Below are 24566 nucleotides of genomic sequence, written 5' to 3'. Positions count from 1 at the left end.
TCTCCCTCTTGATCCCTTTTTTAATCCATTTTTTTCCAATGCCTCACCCCGCCACCACCACAGGGCCATCCGTCACTTGTTCTTATGTTTTGCTTTCACAGAATGCTGACCCTTGTTCTGCTATTAACACATTCTGCTATCTTACCTTGATACCACTATCAGCACGTTCTTTTGTCTTTAACACTACCAGGGGAGGTGATGGCATAGTGGTATTGTCGCTGGACTAGTAGGCCAGAGCCCCAGAGTAATGCTGTGGGACTCAGATTCAAATCCCACCAGATGGTGAAATTTGAACTTTGATAAAAAATCTGGAATAATCCTGATACCATAAAAAACCATCTGGTTCACTAATGTCCTACATGTGACTTCAGACCCACAGCATGTGGTTGAGGACAATTAGGGATGGGCAGTAAATGATGGGGAGTGCCAGTGATGCTCATGAATGAATTAAAAAAAACACTCCCTTTGTCTTGTGTCCACGGCAAATCTTTTGCTGCACGGACTCAAAATTTTAATGCTTCTCTCCACAGATGCTGCCGAAACGGCTGAGTTTTTATCTCAGACTTCCAGCATCCACAGTATTTTGCATTTATTTTAATGGGGTAAGAACGGATCTGGGCCAAATTAATTGAAGGCAAAAGTTGGCAGGAAAAATTGCAGCTGAACAATGGGCTACCTTCCAAGAAAAGGTATTTTGAGCACAGTCAAGGTATATTCCCTCGAAAGGGAAAGGTAGGGCAAACAAAGCCGGAGTCCCTGGATGACAGAAGAGATAGAAATTAAAAAATATTAAGAACCGGGCTGAATATAGAAAGTTCAAGGCATTTACACATGCATGTAAAATTAAAGCGCATGGGATTGGGGGTAGTGTATTGAGATGGATAGCAAACTGGTTGGCAGACAGGAAACAAAGAGTAGGAATAAACGGGTCTTTTTCCGAATGGCAGGCAGTGACTAGTGGGGTACCGCAGGGATCGGTGCTGGGACCCCAGTTATTCACAATATATATTAATGATTTAGATAAGGGAACTAAATGTAATATCTCCAAATTTGCAGGTGACACAAAGCTGGGTGGGAGGGTGAGCTGTGAGGAGGATGCAGAGATGCTTCAATGTGATTTGGACAAGCTGAGTGAGTGGGCAAATGCATGGCAGATGCAATATAATGTGGATAAATGTGAGGTTATCCACTTTGGTAGCAAAAACAGGAAGGCAGAATGGCTATAAATTGAGAGGGGAATGTGCAACGAGACCTGGGTGTCCTTGTACACCAGTCGCTGAAGGTAAGCATGCAGGTGCAGCAGGCGGTAAAGAAGGCAAATGGTATGTTGGTCTTCATAGCCAGAGGATTCGAGTACAGGAACAGGGATGTCTTGCTGCAATTGTACAGTGCCTTGGTAAGACCACACCTGGAATATTGTGTGCAGTTTTGGTCTCCTTATCTGAGGAAGGATGTACTTGCTATAGAGGGAGTGCAGCGAAGGTTTACCCGACTGATTCCTGGGATGGCGGGACTGACATATGAGGAGCGATTGAGTCAATTAGCATTATATTCGCTGGAGTTCAGAAGAATGAGGGGGGATCCCATAGAAACCTATAAAATTCTAACAGGACTAGACAGGGTAGATGCAGGAAGGATGTTCCTGATAGTGGGGGAGTCCAGAACCTGGGGTCACAGTCTGAGGATATGGGGTAGACCATTTAGGACTGAGATGAGGAGAAATTTCTTCACCCAGAGAGTGGTGAGCCTGTGGAATTCGTTACCACAGAAAGTAGTTGAGACCAAAACATTGTATGCTTTCAAGAAGGAGTTAAGGCGAAAGGGATCAAAGGGTATGGGGAGAAAGCGGGAACAGGTTATCGAGTTGGATGATCAGCCATGATCATAATGAATGGTGGAGCAGGCTCGAAGAGCCGAATGGCCTACTCCTGCTCCTAGTTTCTATGTTTCTTTATGATAAAAAAGAGAAGCAAAGAGTGATTATGAAAAGAGACTGGCAGTCAACATAAAAGGGAATCCCAATGTGTTCTATAGACATATAAATAGTAAACGGGTGGTAAAAGGAGTAGGAGGACCGATTAGGGATCAAAACAAGATTTACATATGGAGGCAGAAGGCATAGCTGAGGTATTAAATGAATACTTTGCATCTGCCTTTACCAAGGAAAATCCTACCCAGGCCATGGTGAAAGAGGAGGCAATTCAGACATTACAAGGGTTTAAAATTGAAAAGGAGTAGGATAGGCTGTCTGAACTTAAAGTGGATAAGGCACCAGGACTGGAAGAGATGCATCCAAGGGTACTGAGGGAAGTGAGAGTGGAAAGTGTGGAGGCACTGGCCATAATTTTTCAGTCTTCCTTGGATATGTGGGTGGTTCCTGAGGACTGGAGAATTGCAAATACTCCAGCTGAGGCCAAACTATTGCCCTATACAAGTTCAACATAACCTCCTGGCTCTTGTACTCTATGCCCCTATTATTAGGATACTGTATGCTTTATTAGCTTTGCTTTCAGCCTGTCCTCCTACCTTCAATGACTTATACACATATACACCCAGGTACCTCTGCTCCTGCGCGCTCTTTAGAATTGTGCCCTTTACTTTACCTTTGTTCAAAAACAGTGTAAAGATAAGCCTAGCAAATACAGGCCAATCAGTTTAACTTCAGTGGTGGGGAAACTTCTAATAACAATAATTTGGGACAAAATTAATAGTCACATGGACAAATGTAAGTTAATTATGGAAAACCAGCATGGATTTCTTAAGGGAAAATCATGTTTAACTAACTTGCTGGAATTTTTTGAAGAGGTAACAGAGAGGGTTGATGAGGATAATGCTAATGATTTGGTTTATATGGACTTCCAAAAGGTGTTCAATACAGTACCATACAACAGAATGGTGAACAAAGTTATAGCTCACGGAATAAAATGGACAGCAGCAACATGGATACGGAATTGGGTGAGTGACAGGGAACAGACAGTAGTGGTTAATGCATCTTTTTCGGGCTGGAGAAAGGTTTGTAGTGGAGTTCCCCAGGGTCATTGTTGGGATCCTTGCTTTTGTTGATATATAGTAATGACCTAGACCTTGGTTCACAGGGCACAATTTCAAAGTATGCGGATGATACGAAACTTGGTAGTATTGTGGAATGTGAGGAGGGTAGTGTAGAACTTTAAAAGGACATAGCCAAGTTGGTGGAATGGATAGACACCAAACAGACAAACTTCAATGTGAAAAATGTGAAATGATTCATTTTGGTAGGAAGAACATGGAGAGACAATGTAAAGTAAAGGGCACAATTCTAAAGGGGGTGCAGGAGCAGAGGGACCTGGGTGTATATATGCATAAGTCATTGAAGGTAGGAGGACAGGCTGAAAGCACAGCTAATAAAGCATACAGTATCCTATTAATAGGGGCATAGAGTACAAGAGCAAGGAGGTTATGTTGAACTTGTATAGGACACTAGTTCGGCCTCAGCTGGAGTATTGTGTCCAGTTGTGGACGCTGCACTTTAGGAAGCTGTGAAGGCATTGGAGAGTGTGCAGAAAAGATTCAGGAGCATGGTTCCAGGGATGAGGAACTTAAGCTATGAAGATAGATTGGAGAAGTTAGGACTGTTGTCCTTAGAGAAAAGAAGGTTGAGAGGAGATTTGATAGAGGTATTCAAAATACTGAGGGGTCTGGGCAGAGTTGATAGGAAGAAAATAGGGGAATTTCATCAAGCCACCTGTGTGGCACAGGTGATTGAAAGTGTGCTCTACATAGTTGATGTATGCCAATGCAGCGAGAAAATTAAATGCTCCTTGTACCAAACTGGGCATAAGCATGTGACACACCAGGACACGAATGTTGGCTTTCCCACGTTTTATTAGGTTGAATTAAGGCGTAGTTACAGGGCAGAACCTTACAATGAGATGACCTATTCACCTTGCTGCGTGTAAAGAACCATCTAATTGTTCTTACATTACTGTAACCATGAGAAATTCTCTCATTATCATAAGGAAGATATTGTTAATATTTCACAGGGTACTCTCCTGGAGTGCAGCCCAACACCCTTGGAGTCTCTCTCAGCCATCTGTCTTCAGCTTCCTGCCAATTAATTGACAGAAGTATAGAGACGACTGCCAGAAATTTCCAACAAGGTTTCTTGTTTATAATGGAGTCCTGGCAACCGAGAAAGCAAGACGGGGCCAGGAGAAGGCTGGCCTGGATTCTCAGACAAGTGCCATTATTTGTGAAGCATGCTCACTGGTGAATGCAAGGACTATGCCTCAAACAGAGCAAAAATGGGAAAAGAGAAACACAGAAATAATTTAAAGAGCAAAAACAGTAACAACAATTTGCATTTATATAGCACCTTTAATGTAGTAAAACAGAGAAGCTTGGGAGGGGAGTGGAATTTCAGAACTTAGGGCCTAGACAGCGGAACACACAGCCATCAATGGTGCAGCAATGAAATTAGGAGAGTGCAAGAGGCCCGAATTGGAGGCCAGCAGTACCGTCCGAAAGTTCCAGGGCTGGAAGAGGTTACAGAAATAGGGAGGGGTTAATATGGAGGTTAAAAATTTTTACATTCAGGGGTTGCCACTCAAGGAGATAATATAGTTAGTGAGCACAGAGGTAATGGATAAAAAGGGGAAAAGTTAAACAAAACAAAAGTGATTAAACAATGAGAAAAAGACTGATGAAAGATTGAATGAGCCAATAAAAGAATGGAAGATGTTTTAAAAATTCACTATTATTTTATACACCTTTCAGCTGAAATGTTAAACCGAGGCTCTGTCTGTCTGTTTTAGGTGGATATAAACGATCTCATGGTAGCAGTTGAGAAAAAAAGCAAGTTCTCATCATCTCCTGCCTGACATTCTGCCCTCAACCAACATCACCAAAACAGATTATTTGGTCATTCATTTCATCTTTTGTTTGTGGGATCTTGCTGTAAACATATTAGCTGTTGTATTTTCCTGATTTCACTTCAGTAATTCGACCCTGAAGTGTTTTGAGATATCATGTGCAAAAAGTATTTTATAAATGCACAATCTTTCTTTTTCATTAATATAGTGATCTCAGACAAGATGAAACACAGAAAACATACAAGCATAAAAAGAAACTACAGATATGACAGGTAATGTGAAGATGAGGGGGTTACAGATAAGGCAGAAGTCATGAATATGGTAAAATTGATAGATCCAATTCACAACTGGCCTCTTAAGAATGCTGTTACTAAGCATGTTAAGAGTTAAATTGCTGGATGAAAGGATGTGTTTGTAATGCTTCTTGATGTATCTGCCTGGTGTTTGAAATATTACCCACAATGTACTTTAGCTCCCCAAGGTAAAAAAAAAGATTCACACAATGGGTGCTGATTATTGCCCCACGGAAACTGCAAACAGCTACTATGTATACTGATGTGAAACATAGGCAACCTGAGAAACCCTGCAATTTTTCATCAGCTTTGGCTCAGCAAAGCATCTCTTGACTATCATTCGCTTTACAATGTCTTTTTTCTTGAGAGGTGGGCTCGCTGGCGACACTAGTGTTTACTGCCAAATAGTTAAGCTGCTAGATTGGATGCTGATAACAAACAGACTACTTTGTCCTGAATAGTGTCAAGCCTTTTAAATGTTGTTGCAGTTGCACCCATCCAGGCAATTGGAGAATGTTGCATCATACTCTTGACTTGTACCTTGTAGGAGAGGCTTTAGAGAGTCAGCAGGTAAGTTACTCACCACAGAATACCCAGGCTCTGGCCTATAGATCGGGAATTGAATATAAATCTTTCTGGTCTGTTTTTTAAAAATAGCACTTGTATTAATATACAAGTGAACCTGAAAACGAAACATTTATCCTGACTCTCTGTTTTCTGTTAGTTAGACAATTCTCAATCCATACCAACATATTATCTTTAACACCATGAGTTCTTATCTTGTGCAGTAACCTTTTATGTGGCACCTTATTGAATGACTTTTGGAAATCTAAATACGTTTACTGGCTCACTTTAATCCACCCTGCTCGTTACATCTCAAAGAACTCTGATAAATTTGTCAATCAAGATTCAAGGGGGTTCCCCACTTGCCTTCAATCCTGCCCAGCAAAAACCCAGAAGAGGGCAGGATGATGTTGGAATCCTGATCCAATGTCAATTTCAGGGGATTTAACTCTTCTGATACACACAAACTTGCCACTCTTTGGCTGGGAAAATTCCCCCCAAGTGTCTGAAAGGGTCAACAAATGTCTCAAAATATATGTTCCCTTACCTGTTACTAGTAGGACATCCCCAGGGGAGACACTCAGTGCCCAGAATGCAGAAGCTCGCCATAGCGCAATCTTTATAGTGACTCCTGATTGGTCTGTAACCACAATAGTTGCTATGGGGACCCTGCACCCAGCGAATGTTCCTGATTTGATCTGTATCTCCTTCAGGAGGCAGCGGAACAGAATGGTGACCAAAACGTGGTACCGCTTGCTTCTGTCAGTGCAATTTTTAAGCCTTTCTGTTTCAATGAAGCCAACCTTAGTTGTTGGCCATCGGTTCCTCTGTGTCTCCAGGTAGTGCCCTAGATCAGATATTCTCTCAGAATCCATCGTCTTTATTTTCTTGCATGATGGTGGGTCAATATCGAAATGAACTGGAGATCTTGATGTTTGGGTCACCTGCTTTAACTTCTCAGGCTCCTTGGTAGCCTCAACTGATCTTTTTAAAGGCCACTTAGAACTATCTGCAACCTGAGAGCACAGGATACCTCCACTGTATGGCTCAATGTTAACCTCAACATCATCTTTTGACCATTTAGTGAAGGGACTGAAGGAATGTTCTGAAACTTCTGATGTCCTCCCATCTACAGCCTCATTGGAAAATTGCTGGTTACTCAGTGAGCTGAAAAGTTCAGGAGTATTTTCTGAACTGTCAACCTGTCCACACACTGTCTGATTGGCACTGTTTCCATATGGCCTAATGAAATTATGAGTAGATGGAAGTGACTGACAGGACAGTTCATTATCTTTTGTGTTTGTTTCCAGTTTAGCCTTTAAATTTTCATGGGAGTCCTGTGTAATAAACTGACTCTCTGACAATCCCTGTGAAAGAATGGCAGCTTGACTTGCGGTCAACACACTGAGGAACTCAGCATCTGTTGATAAACTTTCATTCACTGAAGTGCAGCTGAAACAAGATTCCTGCCCTTCAGCTGGAAAGGTATTCTGCAGGTATTCCATCAGAGAGTCACAGAGAAATTCTGGACAATCTTCTTTCAAGGGTGCATTCTGCTCTGCTATTCTACCATTAGGGTCCCGATTGTCACTCCCATTTTCTCCGCTTTGTCTGCTCCCCTCACAAGACTCCGAAGGTGTCTCAAAACTTCCTCCTGAGCAAGCAGGATTGGTGGGATCATGATCATGCTCTTCAGTTATTTTGACACCCCCTTCAGAGTTCAGCAATGTTCTGTTGCTCAACCCTTTCCTGTGCTGTTTTCCTTTCTGTCTGGTATTGAAGTCATTATCATACAGTATATCACTCTTTTTGCTCATTCTCTGTTCCAGCAGGAAAGCATCAAGATTCTCAAAAGTGGATTCTTGAGATAATGCTATGTTTCCTTCTTCACTTTTTGAGGCGGAAGACTGTCCAGATTGATTTTTCAATTGTGATGTTGCTTCATGGCAAACAAAATGTTTCTGACACTCCTTGGTGCTGCACTCTCTAGGACTAGCATTGAGAGATCCTTTGTCATACAAGACCCGGCACTGAAGCCACTTCTTGGAGCTGCCATCAACTACTGCTTCTTTTGCTGATGTTTTCCGCTGTGTCAAAACAGCTGGTGCTCCAAGAAAAACATGAACTTTCTTTTCATTGTTCATGTTGGGATGATAAACTCTTCAATCCTCCCAGGTGATGTGGTCTCCTACTGAATCTCATCACTTTCACCAGTTTAACCTGATATGGAAACAACAAATCATTGAAAGAGCAATTACAAAGCTAAGAACTATAGAGATTTAAATATCTTTGCATGATATTTCCAATTGGCCCCACGGCAGGGGCTATTTCAGGTCGGCTACTTGGGCAGGCATGGTGACACGCTTTGATCAGTAGACTAGGCTACCCATCTCATAGTTGATGGGGGAGGGGTTGGCAGCTGAATTAACATTAACACACCCCAGCATATAGATGAGCAAAGTTGCAAGTAAATCACAGCTTTCTTTGGATATCACACAGATCATACAAAGCCTTTGAAGATGTGTCAAAAGTTTACTATCTAATTTACCCTAGCTGAGATCATCTAACTTGGCACACATTGGAAATTGAAGCTGTATATGTAGCTCAGTACCAGAATGAGTGCACACAGATACTAAAGCATCAGGCAAGCACATTTGTACATGCATTCGTTCGCTCCAAACAAACAGAACTCAATTACATTCAAGTTTAATAGGTTACTGAACTGGACAGGGGAATGGGGCTAAATGGATAGTTCCTTCAGACAGCTAGTGTAGGTGAAATGGGCAAGATAGAATTTATCTGTGAAAAATTCAATGATAGAATATTGAATCAATATCAGCACATTGCTATTCCACTAGAGGACAATCAGTTCCCACACAGCATAGAGGCAAACACTCAGCAAACTTTCCATAAAATGATAAAAGCAAAATACTGCAGATGTTGGAAACTGAAATAAAACAGAAAAAGCTGGAGAAGCTCAGCAGGTCTGGCAGCGCCTGTGAAGAGAGAAAGAGAGTTACCGTTTCGAGTCTGTGTGACTCTTCAGAGCTAAAGAGAAGTAGAAACGTGATGGATTTTATACTGTGGAGCGAACTAGAAGGTCAGGGATAAGTGGGAGCTCAGGAGAGATTGACAAAGATGTGATGGACACAAGACAAAAGGAATGTTAACAGTAGTGTTCTTTAACACTACCATTAATATTCCCTTTGTCTTGTGTCCATGACATCTCTGTCAATCTCTGCTGAGTTCCCACCAATCCTTGACCTTCTATTTTGCTCCACAGTATAAAATCCATCACATTTCTACTTCTCTTTGGCTCTGAAGAGTCATACGAACTCGAAAGGTTAGCTCTGTTTCTCTCTCCACAGATGCTGCCAGACCTGCTGAGTTTTTCCATCATTTTCTGCTTTTACTTTTATAAAATGATCCTGCTTGTGATAACCCTGTTTACATCAGTACACAGAGCAACTCCTCTTTCTTTACTTAGATATTCCCAAGACTCGAAGTTTACTTGGGTGCCATAGAATAACGGTGTTTAGAAACTGCTGAGATGGGGCTTTTATACTTACCCAAGTTTTCAAACTTGCCCAGTTCTCCTGTTTTAAAACTGCCATGTCCTTCTGCCCTCCTATAGGCCCACTGCAGACTTTAGAAGAAAATGGAGCTTGAGCTGAAGACTGGCTCTTGGTTTTCCAAATCAGCCTCCCCCAATAAGCCTACAGTAGCACAGGATTAAACAAATAATTTGGTTCCTTTCCATAAATGCAAATAAAAAGTTCTCCATGTTGCAGGCTGGTACAATGTAGTTTTTGTGGGATAATGCCCATCTTTGCATGCGCACTTTACCACTTTATTTGACTCAGCCTGTTTACAAGGCTGTAGAGTGAGGCAGCAAGTGCAGCAGCAGATTGGGAGATGCAGTAAAACAGCTGTTGGCGAACAAAGGCAGCTAACTATATTTGTGCTGCTAACTGTACAAGACTCCTATCAAGAGTCAATTTCACTGCCGTAAGTTAAAAATGACTTGAGTCGTCATTTACGTAGACGTCTGGAATGGTTTCTATGTCCTTTATTGAAATTAAAGTTATTACAGACATAAGGGACTGTCTTGCTTCAAGTTATAAGAATTTCTGTTTTGTCTGGTTATGTTCCTTTGCCACTCATGAATTAAATAAAATATTCTGTAAAGCAAAAAAGTACTCAGTAGAAGTAGATGGAGAAAAATGAAAAGGTTTTAAGAATCAGTTCCAGCAGGGATCACTGGATTGTGATCAGGAATGGGAACTCTGGCAAAAGGGCACTGAGCATGCCCGTAGTCCAACAATGACGATAACAAGCCAAAAGTACCTCAGGATGGGTCGAACTTGGGACTTCCCTAGTATGTTTGGCTCAGCACAACATAAAACGATTAATTTTCTCTGAACCGTTAGGACATTCATGTGTACAGTTTCATCCAAATGGATATCCATCATCAGTTCCCCATTGGCACATTGAGATTGTCTAATGAGTGGATGATTATATCCAGTGGCCTGCAAGAAGTATTTGTGTATGCAGACATGGTATGAGGATAGTATGACTATCAGAATTCCTGGTAGAACAGCCTGGGAGCACGAGATAATTGGCTGCCTGGGCTAGATACAGGGGGCCAATTGGCATCTGTGGAACTCAAGTAAGGAGCCAATCTCCTCAGCACAGGAGGGGAAGAAGTGAAAACTGGTGAGGAAAAATAAAAGTGGTTGCAAAGGACAACGATTATTAAAAAATACATGGTGTCAAAAACTACAATTAGCATAAATGGAGAAGGGCTCAAGATTACATTGGAACCATGGAGAGAGGCAAGTGGGGAACAGGAGAAGAGCCTAAACATAAAGGTAGCAGGTGTATTGCTGCTGCACTGGTTATTCTCTGCTTGTCTACTGTATCAATTAATAGGCTGGCTATCCCCAGGAGACTAGCTCTATTTTCTCCGCTCACAGCCCAGTTCCTTTGCATCTTCCTTGCTGATGCATGCCTCTTAAAGCACTCAACAGCATATGAAGCACTGTTGAGTTCAGCATTCGATGTTTGTGCCCGAATGCAACGTCTGCTCTTTAATGGAGTAAATTTGATTTAATTTGTTGGAAAATTTGTTCGGCAAGGAATACAAAACATACATGTTAGGGGACATGGGTATAAAACATGAGTTCTGAAGAAGTGTCATATGGACTCAAAACGTTAACTCTGTATTTTTCTCCACAGATGCTGTCAGACCTGATGAGTTTTTTCAGCAATTTTTGTTTTTGTTTCAGATTTCCAGCATCCACAGTATTTTGCTTTTATATTAATACAAAACATATTCAACTTCAGGGACTTTTGTGATAAAAATGCTTATAGGAACAGTCATCAAGAAATTCGACCCAGGGACAGGGGGTCGTCATTTGGTCCCTCTAGCTTGCTCTGCCATTCTATTTAGAAATGCACCACAACTCTATTTATCTGCCTTTGCACCACATCCCTTGAACTCCCTGTCCAATAAAAAATTGTCAATCTTAGTCTTGAAAATTCCAATTTCTCCAGCATCCAATCTTTTTGGGGTGTTGGTTCCAGATTTGCACTACCCTTTATGTGAAAAAGTGATTCCTGATTTTACTCCTGAATGGCCTAACTCTAATTTTAAAATTGTAACCCCTTGTCTGTATTCCAACACCAGGGAAAATAGATTCTCTGTACCTACCCTATTGAACAGTTCAACCAGATTACTTCTCAACCATCTGAAGTGAAGGGAATTCAAACCAAGTTTATGCAACTTGTCTTCATAATTTAACTCTTTAAGCCTTTGTATCATTCCTGGTGAACCTACAATGCATGTTTAAAAAAAAAACAGAACCAAAAAGGCAATAATCTCTAGATTACTACCTGAGTCACGAGCACATTGGCACGGGGTAAATAAGATCAGAGGGTTAAATTTGTGGCTCAAAGATTGGTGTGGGAGAAATGTGTTTCAATTCATGGGGTGCTGGCACCAGTACTGGAGAAAGAGGGAGTTGTACCATTGGGGCAAGCTTCACTTGAACCAGTTTCCTGGCAAATCGTATAACCAGAGCTGTAGAGAGGGCTTTAAACCAAATAGTAGGGTGAGGGGGTGGGGGATAAGGTTCCAGGTTAGGGGATATTTATAAAGTTAATGAGAAAGGAAAAAGAAATAGCGCAGGGTAGCGATGCAGGTAATAATAATCAGCATGTGACAGGAATGGATAGAAAGTACAAACATAAATGCTCACCAGCAAATAGGGTTAGAGTAGGGAAAAATGGTAAAAAGGCTGAATTAAAGGCTCTTTATCTTTATCTGAATGCACGTGGCATTCATAACAAGATGGATAAATTGATATAGAAATAAATTGGTATGAGATGATAGCCATTAGAAGGGTGTGGTTGTAAATTGACCAAGGCTGGGGACTGAATATTCAAGGATACTTGACATTTCAGAAGGGTAGAAAGAAAAGAAAAGGAGATGGAATAGCTCTGTTAACAAAAGATGAGATCAGTACATTAGTGAGAAATGATCTTGGCTTGGAAGGTCAAGATGTCTGGATGGAGATAAAAACAGCAAGGGAAAGAGGCAATGGTGGGAGTGGTTTAAAGGACCCTTCAAGCAGCTATAGTGTAGGACAGAGTATATATAAATCAATAAATAATGAGGCTTGTAAGAAAGGTACTGCAATAATCTTAGGTGATTTTAATCTTCATACAAATTGGATGAATCAAATTGACAAAGGTAGCCTCAAAGGTGAGTTCATAGAGTGTATTCAGGATAGTTTTTTTTAGAACAATACGTTCTGGAACCAACCAGGGAACAGGCTATTTTAGACTTGGTAATGTGCATCGAGGCAGGATTAATTAATAACCTCATAGTAAAGAATCCTCTAGGCAGGAGTGATCATAATATAATAGAATTTCACATTTAGTTTGAGGGTGAGAACTTGGGTTTAGAACTAGTGCGTTAAGTTGAAAGAAAAGGCATACATTGCTGTGAAGATTAGTGGTAGCCCAGAAGAGCGGGAAAATATTGGAAACTAGCAAAGAATGACAGAAAAATAGAGAGATTAGAATATGAGAGTAAACAAGCAAGAAATATAAAAGCAGACAGTAAGAGCTTCTACGAGTCTACAAAAAGGAAGAGAATAGCTAAAGTAAATGTTGATCCCTTAGACGATCAGGCTGGGGAATTCATAATGGTAAATAAGAAAAGGGCAGAGATTTTGAACGAGTATTTTGTATATGTCTTCATGGTAGAAAACACTAAAAGCACCCCAAGAATAGTAAATCAAGGGGAAAAAGAGAGGGAGGAACTAAAAAAATTTGAAACACTATGGCTAAAGAAAAAATACTAGAAAACCTCATGGGACTAAAGGCTGACAAGTTCCCTGGACCCGATGGCCTGCATCCTTGGGTCTTAAAAGAAGTGGCTGCAGAGGTAGAGGATGCAATAGCCTCCAGACCAACTATCCTCACTACTCACTGCTGAACTTTATTTCACTCTGTAACTCATATAAGTAGTAGGTTAGGATCTACAGCAAGTAGCTAAGTTGGCACAAAGAGGAGTACACATTGTTGAATAGTAGTTGCAGCTAGGGTGAATGTTATATATGAAAAGGAAGGTTATAAAAAAGTTATGGGAAAGGTAGGGAAATGGGAATAAAATAGATAGCTAGCACGGGCACAGAATCAAGGGGCTGAAGGGCTTCTGCTGTACTGTAAATTCTGTGACTTCCTCTCAGCACCAGCATTTGAAACATTTGTGTGTTGGATCTTGAACCTTCAACTCCATAAAGGAGAAACTTTAATTCAGAACCAGGAATGTTAAAGCAGTCACTTGACATATCCTGGGCATTGGACTTTATATTAAAAAAAATCAACTCACCTCCAATGTTACCAAAACACTTACTTGGCATTCACTGGGTATCAGGACTCAAAAAAACAATTCACTCAGCATCAACAACTAAAGAATCACGGAATTTTTACAGCGCAGGAGGCCATTCAGCCCATTGTGTCTGCACCAGCTCTCTGAATGAATAATTTATTTAGTGCCATTCTCCCGCCTTCTCCTCGTAACCCTGCACATTGTTCCTTTTCAGATAACAGTCTAATTCCTTTTGAATGCCTCTACTGAACCTGGCTCCACCACACTCTCAGGCAGTGCATCCCAGACCTTAGCCACTCGCTGCATGAAACAGTATTTTCTCATATTGCTTTTGCTTCTTCTGCAAATTACCTTAAATCTATGCCTTCTCATTCTCAATCCTTTCACGAGTGAGAACGTTTTTTCCCTATCTACTCTGTCCAGACCCCTCATGATTTTGTATACCTCTATCAATTCCCCTCTCAGCCTTCTTTTCTCCAAATAAAACAGTCCCAACTTCTCCAATCTATCTTCAAAAATGAAGTTCCTCATCCCTAGAGCTATTCTTGTGAATCTTTTCTGCAGTCCCTCCAATGCCTCCACACCTTTCTTAAAAGTATGGCACCCAGAACTGGAAGCAATACTCCAGCTGAGGCTGAACTAGTGTCTTATACAAGTTCAACATAACCTCTTTGCTCTTGTAAATAAAAGTAAAATACTGCAGATGCTGGAAATCTGAAATAAAAACAGAAAATGCTGGAAAAACTCAGCAGGTCTGACAGCATCTGTGGAGAGAGAAACAGAGTTAATATTTTGAGTTCGTATGACTCTTTAGAGCTAAAGAGAAGTAGAAAGTGATGGAATTTATACTGTATTAGAGGGTGGAACAGGTAAAGCAGGATAGAAGGTTATCAATAGGTGGGGTCTAAGGAGAGATTGACAAAGATGTCATGGACATGCTCTTGTATTCTATGCCCCTGTTAATAAGGCCTAGGATACTGGATGCTTTTTTAACCGTGCCCTCAACCTGTCCTGCCAAATTCGGTGACTTATGTACATATACACTCAAGTCTCTTTGTTCTTGTACCCCTTTAGAGTTGTACCCTTTATTTTATATAGTCTCTCCATGTTCTCCACGTAAAGCACTAATTTGACACGCCTTCTGCAATTTTCATACCACTTGTTTCCTTCCTTCATCTATATTTTAAGAACACCATATATATTCAGAAGGTAAGAATTGTTTATACCTTATTGAGTGCTATTTTGATAGATTTCTTTAATGAGAAATAATTTATGCGTACAGGTTTTGCTTCAGTTGTTCGCTTCTAAAATATAATTCACTAAACAGTACTTGTCATAGAAATTTCAGAATTTAGTGTTGTTAAGGTCACAACTCAGTAGCAGCAACAAGTTACACTTTTGATACTGAAGCTAAAATTATTTTGACCTCAATCCACAGTAAAATGGCCAAGTTTCACTCATCACTTTATTTGCTGCTCCTGAGCATCAATGCTCACCTTGCTGCCTGCTGCTCCCCTCTCTTCATAAACTTCTCAGCTCCCTTCTTTCCAGCCTCAATCCTGTCCATCTTCTACATTGTCACTAAATGTCAGCCCTGCTTCCCTGAAAAGGCACCAAAGAGAAGCTATCTGCTCCAAGTGCACATGATTGCAGTAATCAAAGAAAGCACTGTACTACTGTCACGTATTAAAAGGTCAAAGAGTCAAACTGGAGATAGATGCAAGCTGACAGGAAATCTGGGGGTAAAGAACTATAATGTTTATTTGGTATTCCATGAAATATTCCATTGACATATTTGGCTGCTGATAGTAACATGCCAGCTTAAAATTTAAATATGTTGGTAAAATATTCATTGCCTTCACACAATTTTCTGATATTCCTGCCAGAATAACACTATTTCAACAACACTCCCATATAAAGTGGAAACTCATGTTTGCTAAGTCTAAGTCGTTGATAGAGACTTCAGCGATGATTGAAGACTGCAAGGGGAATTAATGAGCAAACAGTTAACATTTGTTTCCTCCTACAAATGGGGTTTCCACCGGACTTTTAGGGAAGTTACAGTGTTGAGACGGTAGAGCTCTGAGCAAATTCCAGGCCTTTGTTTCCTCTTATTTTAACTTAGGTGACAGGTATCTTTGACAATTTTCTTTGAACCTCGTTATTATGACCGCAATGGTTTTTTTCATGGTAATTCCTCTGTATCTGTATTTTTTGAGGAAGAGGATGATCATCACAAGTGATGCCAGGCTGGCCAGGGTGCACCAGTCACACAGGGGTATCTCTATACTTGCATTTAAAGATTGAAAGACAAATATAGCCACTATGCTACGATTCACAAGGAAAGGTGTAATGGAGCACTGCATATTGACCTGCAGCTAAATATCCAGAGCCATGAAACTCCAAGTGCCTGTGAAGGTCACAAAGGCCTTTCACTACACATACGAATCATTTCAACATGCTACAGGTGACCTCACATAAGTCAACCTGCAAAGCAGGGATGTATAAGCAAATGACTCTTCGATTATTTCCTTGAATAAGCTCCTCTCCATGGACAACTGGCAGCGTCATGAGAGGACTGTGCCATTTTATCAATTAGCAAGGATCTTGAATGTCTAGCCAATTATATATTGCACTGTCCATTGCACAATATATTACCCACACGAGCTGGAAAGGATTCAATTTTCTGAATAGTCAGCAATATCAGACCTGGATTATGCAAGTCACTGATCAGCTCCTAGATGTCGACCGTGTTTGATCTTGGTGGCTGCATGATCAATTTTATCTCTACTCTGCATCGTGGCTGTCTCAAAGATGTTCTGAACCAGGGATGAAGAGGGTAGTCTTGGTCTCCTAGAAATAATCCTTGCTGTTACTCTTCTTCAAATAATCCTGCCTTAAAATGGGCATGTGATGACTACCGCTTGGGAAGCTGGCATTCAACGACAATTTATATACTGTCCCTAATAAGATGTCCCAAGCACCTCACAGGAGCATCAGAAGATTGGTGAAGATTTTTAGCAGGGGCAACAAGATGTCTGGTCACAGTAAAACTGGAGGGAAAGGGTGAGCCAAGGCCAGGACTCGCTCTTTCAGAGCTGGTCTCCAGTTCCCAGTATCCACCGGCTGCTGTGCAAGGGTCATTATGCCGAGCATGTCGGGGTCGGAGCCCCCGTCTACCTGACGGCCGAGATCCTCGAGCTGGCCAGTAATGCGGCCCAGGACAACGAGAAAATCCGCATCATCCCCGCCACCGGCAATGACGAGGAGCTCAACAAGTTGCTGGGAGGGGTCACCATAGCACAGGGTGGAGTCCTGCCCAACATCCAGGTTGTGCTGCTGCAAGAAAACTTGGCACCCCAGCAAGGCTTATGCCTGAAGGGGCGAGATCAGAAAAGATCAAACAAAATTTGACACCTTGCCACATGGAGATATTTTGACAGGTGACCAAAAGCTTGGTCAAAAAATAGGTTTTAAATAGTGTCTTAACGAGGAACCAAGAGATAGAAAGCCAGAGATTCATGCTCTTGTTTGAATGGAATGTAAGTTCTTGACATTCATAAAGATGGTGGGATAGTCTGCTACATATGGGCAGACTCAAGGCAGAAAGCAGTCCCAACAGGAATTTCTAGAAATTACATGCACGATCATAAACATCGTATTTCAACGCATTATACTTAAAAATGAAGCTTATGGTTGTTTGAACAGTGGGCACTTCAGCAAATCAGATGACCTATCAACACAACTTCAGCTGGAACATGTACAACCTAGTGGAACACCGAGAATAGATCTTAGGGATCTTAAATGTTGGAAATGCAACAAATTGGAGGGAAAAAAATAAGCAAGGTTTGAGAGGCAAGATGGGGAACCATGAGTGGTATCAGAAATTAATGGAAATGTGTAGCAGTATGACCATTATGAACAAGGATCAAGTGGAAAGACTGTGTAGCACAGGATTGTAGTCCAACACTGATGTGAAGTGATCAGATTCTGGGAGGCAAACATATTTGTGGCATTTTGGTGTAGTGCTGCACCCTGGGCCAAAGTATGGCTAGAATGCCTCCCATGTGTGAGAAAGAACTAGGAGTTCCAGCCTCATTGCAGTCTGGGCATTGTTAAGGAATGACTTAAATATTAATGTATCAGTGTAGTCACTAGATGCAAGGCCAGAGCTCAAAAACATAGCCAAATAACAAAGGATCAGTGCATCAGTTACAGTGAATGATGGTAGCACTGGGCAGAGGATGGGGCATTCATCAAACTGCACCAGGTCACATGGCCATTCTGGTGACTAGGTGCTGCTGAAGAATTGGCCGTTTTGAGCTGTATTTCTAATTATGATTGTAAGAATATCTTTCTGTAAAATTTGTATTTAATGTGAATAAAACCAATTGATTTAAAAATTTAAAGCCTTGCTTGATGTTAGAGCTCTGATTACCCTAATGAGTAAAGAAAGTTACATAAAACCCTAGAGATTGTAACATTCATTCCTTACACATCTGTACAATTTGCAGATACCCAATTTTTTTAGAAGCAAATTACAACTACTCTCTTCACCACAATGAAGGAATTTGGGAAATATGTAACGGTCATTGGAACTCATTCAAGATGGCTCACTGATACATTCAGCTGGGCTACCAGAGAACTGATTGTTCTCATTAACTTTCCATTGTGACCACTTAAGGATCAGATTGTTTCTATCTCCAGGAGGTACACTGTGTGGTTAAATAATGTTTTTACATCTTTGTAATATACAGGGACAGAGACTTCATGTGAGAGGCATAATGTTTATTTTAGCATTAGCTATTTACTGATTGTATACTATTACTGACAAGTCATATTGTGGTACTTTTTACATGGCACTTTATCGCTAATGGTAAGTGAAGCAATCCAATGGAATTGTTCAAACTGATCAGCTTAACACCTTGAATGAACCCTCCAGTCCTCATTAGCCACTGAATGGTGAGAACATAATTTCTCGCATGAATCTTCAAACACTATCATAAAATCATAGAATCTTATAGCACAAAAGGAGGCTATTCAGCCCATCAGCCTGGGTTGGGTTGTTGAAAAAGCTGTCCAACTTAGTCCTACACCCCAGATCTCCTGTTTATCTGGTACAATAGGACTACGGCTATACAAATCGGTCATAAGCCCACTCAGAATTTCAAATTCTAAAACTGTAATTGATAATCGGACAGTATTTGGTGACTTTTGAATTAGACTCCTGCATCTCACCAAGATTTTACTAATGTTATTACAGTCAATAATGCTACCAGATTATCTAATTATTATTTCATTGTTGTTTGTGGGAACTTGCTGTGGTGCAAATTGGCTGCTGTGTTTTCTACTTTAAGATAAAGATATGCCCGCAACTACAGGCCAGTCAATTTAACTTTGGTAGTGGGGGAACTTCTAGAAACAATAATTCTGGACAAAATTAAAGTCACGAGGACAAATGTGGGTTAATTAAGGAAAGTCAGCATAAATTTCTTGAGGGAAAATCACATTTAACTAACTTGCTGGAGTTTCTTGAAGAGGTAACAGAGTGGGGTGATGAGGGAGGGCAATGCTGTTGACATAGTGTACATGGATTTCCAAAAGGCGTTTGATGCAAAGCTGCACAACAGACTTGTGAGCAAAGTAATAGCTCATGGAATAAAAGGGAAAATAGCAACATAGAAACGGAATTAGCTGAGTGACAGGAAACAGAGAATAGTGGTTAATGGATGTTTTTCCTGTTGGAGGAAGGTTTGTAGTGGCGTTCCCCAGGCGTTAGTGCTGGAACCCTTGCTTTTCCTGATATATATATATATATGAATGACCTAGACCTTGGTGCACAGGGCACAATTTCAAAGTTTGCAGATGATACAAAACTTGGAAGCATTGTGAACTTTGTGGAGGATAGTGTAAAACTTCAAAAGGGCATAGAAAAGTTGGGGGAATGGGTGGACGGGTGGCAGACGAAGTTAAATGCAGAGTGATTCACTTTGGTAGGAAGAACATGGAGAGACAATATAAAATAAAGAGTACAAATCTAAAGGGGGTGCAGGAGCAGAGGGACCTGGGTGTATATGTGCATAAGTCATTGAAGGTGGCAGGACAGGTTGAGAGAGCGGTTAATAAAGCATACAGTATCCCGGACTTTATTAACAGAGGCATTGAGTACAAGCGCAAGGAGATTATGTTGAACTTGTTTAAGTCCAGCCTCAGCTAGAGTATCGTGTCCAGTTCTGGGAACTGCACTTTAGGAAGGATGTGAAGGCATTAGAGAGGGTGCAGAAAAGATTCAAGAGAATGGTTCCAGGGATGAGGAGCTTCAATTATGAAGATAGATTGTAGAAGTTAGGATAGTTTTCCTTAGAGAAAAGAAGACAGGAGATTTGATAGAGGTATTTAAAACTTGAGGGATCTGGACAGAGTAAATTGACTCATGAAACGATCGAGAACAAGAGAGAACAGATTTAAAGTAATTAGTAAAAGAAGCAAAAGTGATATGAGGAAATACTTTTTCACGCGGCGAGTGGTTTGAGTCTGGAATGCACTGCCTGAGTGAGTGGTGAAGGAAGGTTCAATTGAAGCATTCAAAAGGGAATTAGACTTCTATCTGAAAAGGAAGAATGTACAGGGTTACAGGGAGAAGACAGGGAAATGGCTCTTGGTGAGTTGCTCATTCGAAGGGCTGGTGCAGACATGGTGAGCTGAATAGCCTCCTTCTGCACCAAAACAATTCTGTGATTACAACAGTGACTACACTTTAAAAGTACTTCATTGTTTGTAAAGCACTTGGTGATATCCTTTGGTTGTGAAAGGTGCTATATAAATGCAAGTCTTTATCTTTTTTCTGACCAATCTTTCATATGTAGCTTATTGAATGTGGAACTGAGTCACACTGAGAACTAGGTCAGTAGCTTACTTAACCATAAAGGAGGGAGATGGTACATCATTGCCAAGCCCAATTCCACCCTTACCTGGCATCTATAAATGCACATTTTCAGTCAGAATAATAGAACAACAAGGAACAGAAATCTTAGCTATTTGTATTTCCCTAGCTCAAACACTTTGAGGACCAATTAATGGGCCAAGCTGAGATCAGTTAACTCAGGCACAGATCAGGAATTCAATCTGTACCTGAGCCATTGGAAGAGCTTTCAAGATAAGATTCATTTTGTGATCTAACTTATTTGGTTTTACTTTCTTGCTTACTTCCAAAGCAATTAAAAAAGAATGTTAGTGTGGTTACGACGCGAGTCTGTGACTATAAATATACAAGTAACATTGTGCTGTACGCCAGTATTCAGGAAATAACTTTATTGATGAGACTCGCCCCCAAATGACTCCAACACAAAATCCTAGGCCTAGATGTGAGAAAAGTTAACTTTTGTGAGGGTAGTGCACAATTATAACAAATGGATGGTTTTTGCTCCAAATTATCTTCAAACCTCCTCCCTTGAAGATGATTCATGTTAAGATAGGATTCCACAACCATCAGGAACCTTCTGATAGACCACACAAGTTGCAAACTTCATGCAGGCAAATCTTCATGAAAGAGCATCACTGCTTGTCCTTGTCTGACATGCACTTTTCCTTCACAATTTCACTGTGTCCGAAGCAGCAACGTAAGCTGATTTAATCCCCCCTCTCTTTGAGGCACTGATGCCAACTGCACTGTTCCTTATGCAGTCTTGGGCTGACATCAGTTAACTCAGCACTAAAAGGAATTCATGGTTTGTATGAGTTAATATTACGCTACACATTTACCACTGAGCCCCAGGGTCTTTCAAAGTCAATCTTTTCTGTTAAATGAAGTTGCTTCCGATAGCACTGTACAGATTGGTTCTATTTAAATCCTCTTATTGTATAGTCTAATCCCCAGTTTCATCACACTTGTAATGAAAAAATGACAAAATTAATTTGCCCTGGTGCTGTATACAGCACTGAGGCTGGATCTCAGCAAGCATCATTTCCAGGTCTATGAGCAGCATTACTGTTAGTCATGCCATCACAACATCTGGCCAGTGCTGCAGCAAAATCAAGCACTTAAGTTTACAATGCTGCAGGGGATTACTGTGTCAAACCTCAAGGAAGATGATTTGTTAGTTGATTAAAATATACAAAGACTGAAAAAACTAAAATCTACAAAGCATAAAGAAATTCAATGCTGCTTTTAAGTGGTAAAACAGAGAATGTATTTGCCCATTGCCAAGTCCACCACATAAATCTAAACACTTTTTAGTAAAAGCATGTCACATTTTACATGTGTTGTCATCCCATTAAGTCTGTCTATAAAAGAAAATAAATCCAGCATCAGGTTTTTCTGATTGCCTCAAATAAGGAACTTAACCATATCAATTCACTGATTCATAGATGGATTCCACACAATACCAACCCATTGAAATGCTAGGCTTAAACCACTTTCAAAGTGGTTTCAGCCAGGGCCTTAATTTCTGAGCCCATTGACTATAAAGCCATATAATTATATAAGAAAAATATTTTTAAAATTCCTACTGAAAGCATTGAACCTATCCATAAAAGGTTAGTAATTCATTTTTTCTTATTCGTTCACGGGATGTGGGCATTGCTGGCTGGGCCAGCATTTATTGACCATCTATAATTGGCCTTGACAAGGTGGCAGTGAACTGCCTTCTTAAATCGCTGCAGTCCATGTGTTGTTGGAACACCCACAGTGCGGTTAAGGTCTTGCTGCATATGGACACAGATTGCTTCAGTGTCTGAGGAGTCACGAATGGTGCTGAACATTATGCAATCATCTGCAGGCATCCCCACTTCTGACCTTATGATGGAGGGAAGGCTATTGATGAAGCAGCCGAAGATGGTTGGGCCTAGGCCACTACCCTGAGGCACTCCTGCTGCGATCTCCCAGGACTGAGATGATTGACCTCCAACAACCACAACCATCTTCCTTTGTGCTAGGTATGACTCCAACCAGTGGAGAGTTTTCCCCATGATTTCCATTGAATCCAGTTTTGCTAGGGCTTCTTGACGTCCACGCTCAGTCAAATGCAGCCTTGATATCAAAAGCAATCACTCTTACCTCACCACCTGAATTCAGCTCTTTTGTCCATGTTTGAACCAAGGCTGTAATGAGGTCAGGAGCTGAGTGGCCCTGGCGGAACCCTAACTGGGCGTTAGTGAGCAGGTTATTGCTGAATAAGCAGCACTTGATACCACTGCCGACAACACTTTCCACCACTTTGCACATGATGAAGAGTTTCATTTCATTGCAAAATTATCTTTGCCATCTATTTTTTCTTTATCCTTTCATGGCATGTGGGCGTCACTGGCAAGGCCAGCATTTTTTGCCCATTCCCTATTGAACTTGTAATACAAAACTTGGAAGCATTGTGGACTGTGATGAAGTTCAAAGCAGAGAAATGTGAAGTGATTCATTTTGGTAGTAAGAACATGGAGACAATATAAAATAAAGGGTACAATTCTAAAGGGGGTTCAGGGGCAGAGGTATCTGGATTTATATGTGCATAAATCATCGAAGTTGGAAGGTTGAAAGAGCAATTAAAAAAGCATACAGTAAACTATTGATGGGGGCATAGAGTACAGGAGCAAGGAGGTTATGTTGAATTTGTATAAGTCACTTGTTCGGCCTCAGCTAGAGTACTGTATCCAGTTCTGGGTGGGGCAGTAGGTAAGATGTGAAGGCACTAGAGGGGGTGCAGAAAGTATTCGCAAGAATGGTTCCAGGGGTGAGGAACTTAAGTTATGAAGGTGGATTGGAGAAGTTAGCACTGTTTTCCTTAGAGAAAGGAAGGTTGAGAGGAGATTTGATAGAGGTATTCAAAATCACGAGGGGTCTGACAGAGTAGATAGGGAGAAACTTTCCCCACTTGTGAAAGGGTCAAAGACACGAGGGCACAGATTTAAAGTAATTGGTATGAGAAGCAAAAATGACATGAGGAAACACTTCAAGGGAGGAGATTGCTGGGGCCTTGACAGAAATCTTTGTATCCTCACTGGCTATGGGTGAGGTCCCAGAGGACTGGAGAATGCCCAATGTTATTCCATTGTTTAGGAAGGGTAGCAGGGATAATCCAGGAAATTACAGGCCGGTGAGCCTTATGTCAGTGGTTGGGAAATTATTGGAGAAGATTCTTCATGACAGGATTTACTACCATTTGGAAGCAAATGGGTGTATTAGTGAGAGGCAGCATGGTTTTGTGAAGGGGAGGTCGTGTCTCACTAACTTGATCGAGTTTTTCGAGGAAGTGACAAAGATGATCGACGATGGAAGGGCAGTAGATGTTATATACATGGATTTCAGTAAGGCCTTTGACAAGGTCCCTCATGGCAGACTGGTACAGAAGGCAAAGTCGCACGGGATCAAAGGTGAGCTGGCAAGATGGATACAGAATTGGCTTGGTCATAGAAGACAGAGGGTAGCAGTGGAAGGGTGCTTTTCTGAATGGAGAGCTGTGACTAGTGGAGTTCTGCAGGGATCAGTGCTGGGACCTTTGCTGTTTGTAGTATACATAAATGATTTGGAAGAAAATGTAACAGGGCTAATTAGTAAGTTTGCAGACGGCACTAAAGTTGGAGGAGTTGTAGATAGTGAAGAGGATTGTCAAAGGATACAACGAGATATAGATCAGTTGGAGACTTGGGCGGAGAAATGGCAGATGGAGTTTAATCCGGACAAATGCGAGGTAATGCATTTTGGAAGGTCTAATACAGGCAGGAATTATACAGTAAATGGCAGAACCCTTAAGTGCATCGATGGGCAGAGGGATCTGGGTGTACAGGTCCACAGGTCACTGAAAGTGGCAACGCAGGTGGATAAGGTAGTCAGGAAGGCATATGGCATGCTTGCCTTCATTGGCAGGGGTATTGAGTATAAAAGCTGGGAAGTCATGCTGCAGCTGTATAGAACCTTGGTTAGGCCACACTTGGAATATTGCGTGCAATTCTGGTCGCCACATTACCAGA

The 24566-nt window shown here is 41.1% G+C and overlaps 1 protein-coding gene across 6 annotated transcripts in view; it reads right to left on the bottom strand.

The window, feature by feature from the left end:
- Positions 1-24566, bottom strand: part of shld2 (shieldin complex subunit 2) — a 124410-nt gene that overhangs the window by 58229 nt on the left and 41615 nt on the right. For 5 of the 6 annotated variants that reach the window (XM_078530656.1, XM_078530655.1, XM_078530651.1 and 2 more), the window contains exon 3: positions 6255-7927. In XM_078530656.1, coding sequence (XP_078386782.1) covers positions 6255-7851 — 1597 coding nt within the window. In that variant the 5' untranslated portion in view covers positions 7852-7927. Of the gene's footprint in view, positions 1-6254; positions 7928-9276; positions 9424-24566 lie in introns of all 6 variants that reach the window. The other variant, XM_078530654.1, reaches the window with a different exon arrangement.

The sequence above is a fragment of the Cetorhinus maximus genome, chromosome 27 (genome assembly GCF_964194155.1).
Source record: "Cetorhinus maximus chromosome 27, sCetMax3.hap1.1, whole genome shotgun sequence".
NCBI classification, from domain to species: Eukaryota; Metazoa; Chordata; class Chondrichthyes; order Lamniformes; family Cetorhinidae; genus Cetorhinus; species Cetorhinus maximus.
This window is presented reverse-complemented; position numbering and strand designations above follow the sequence as displayed.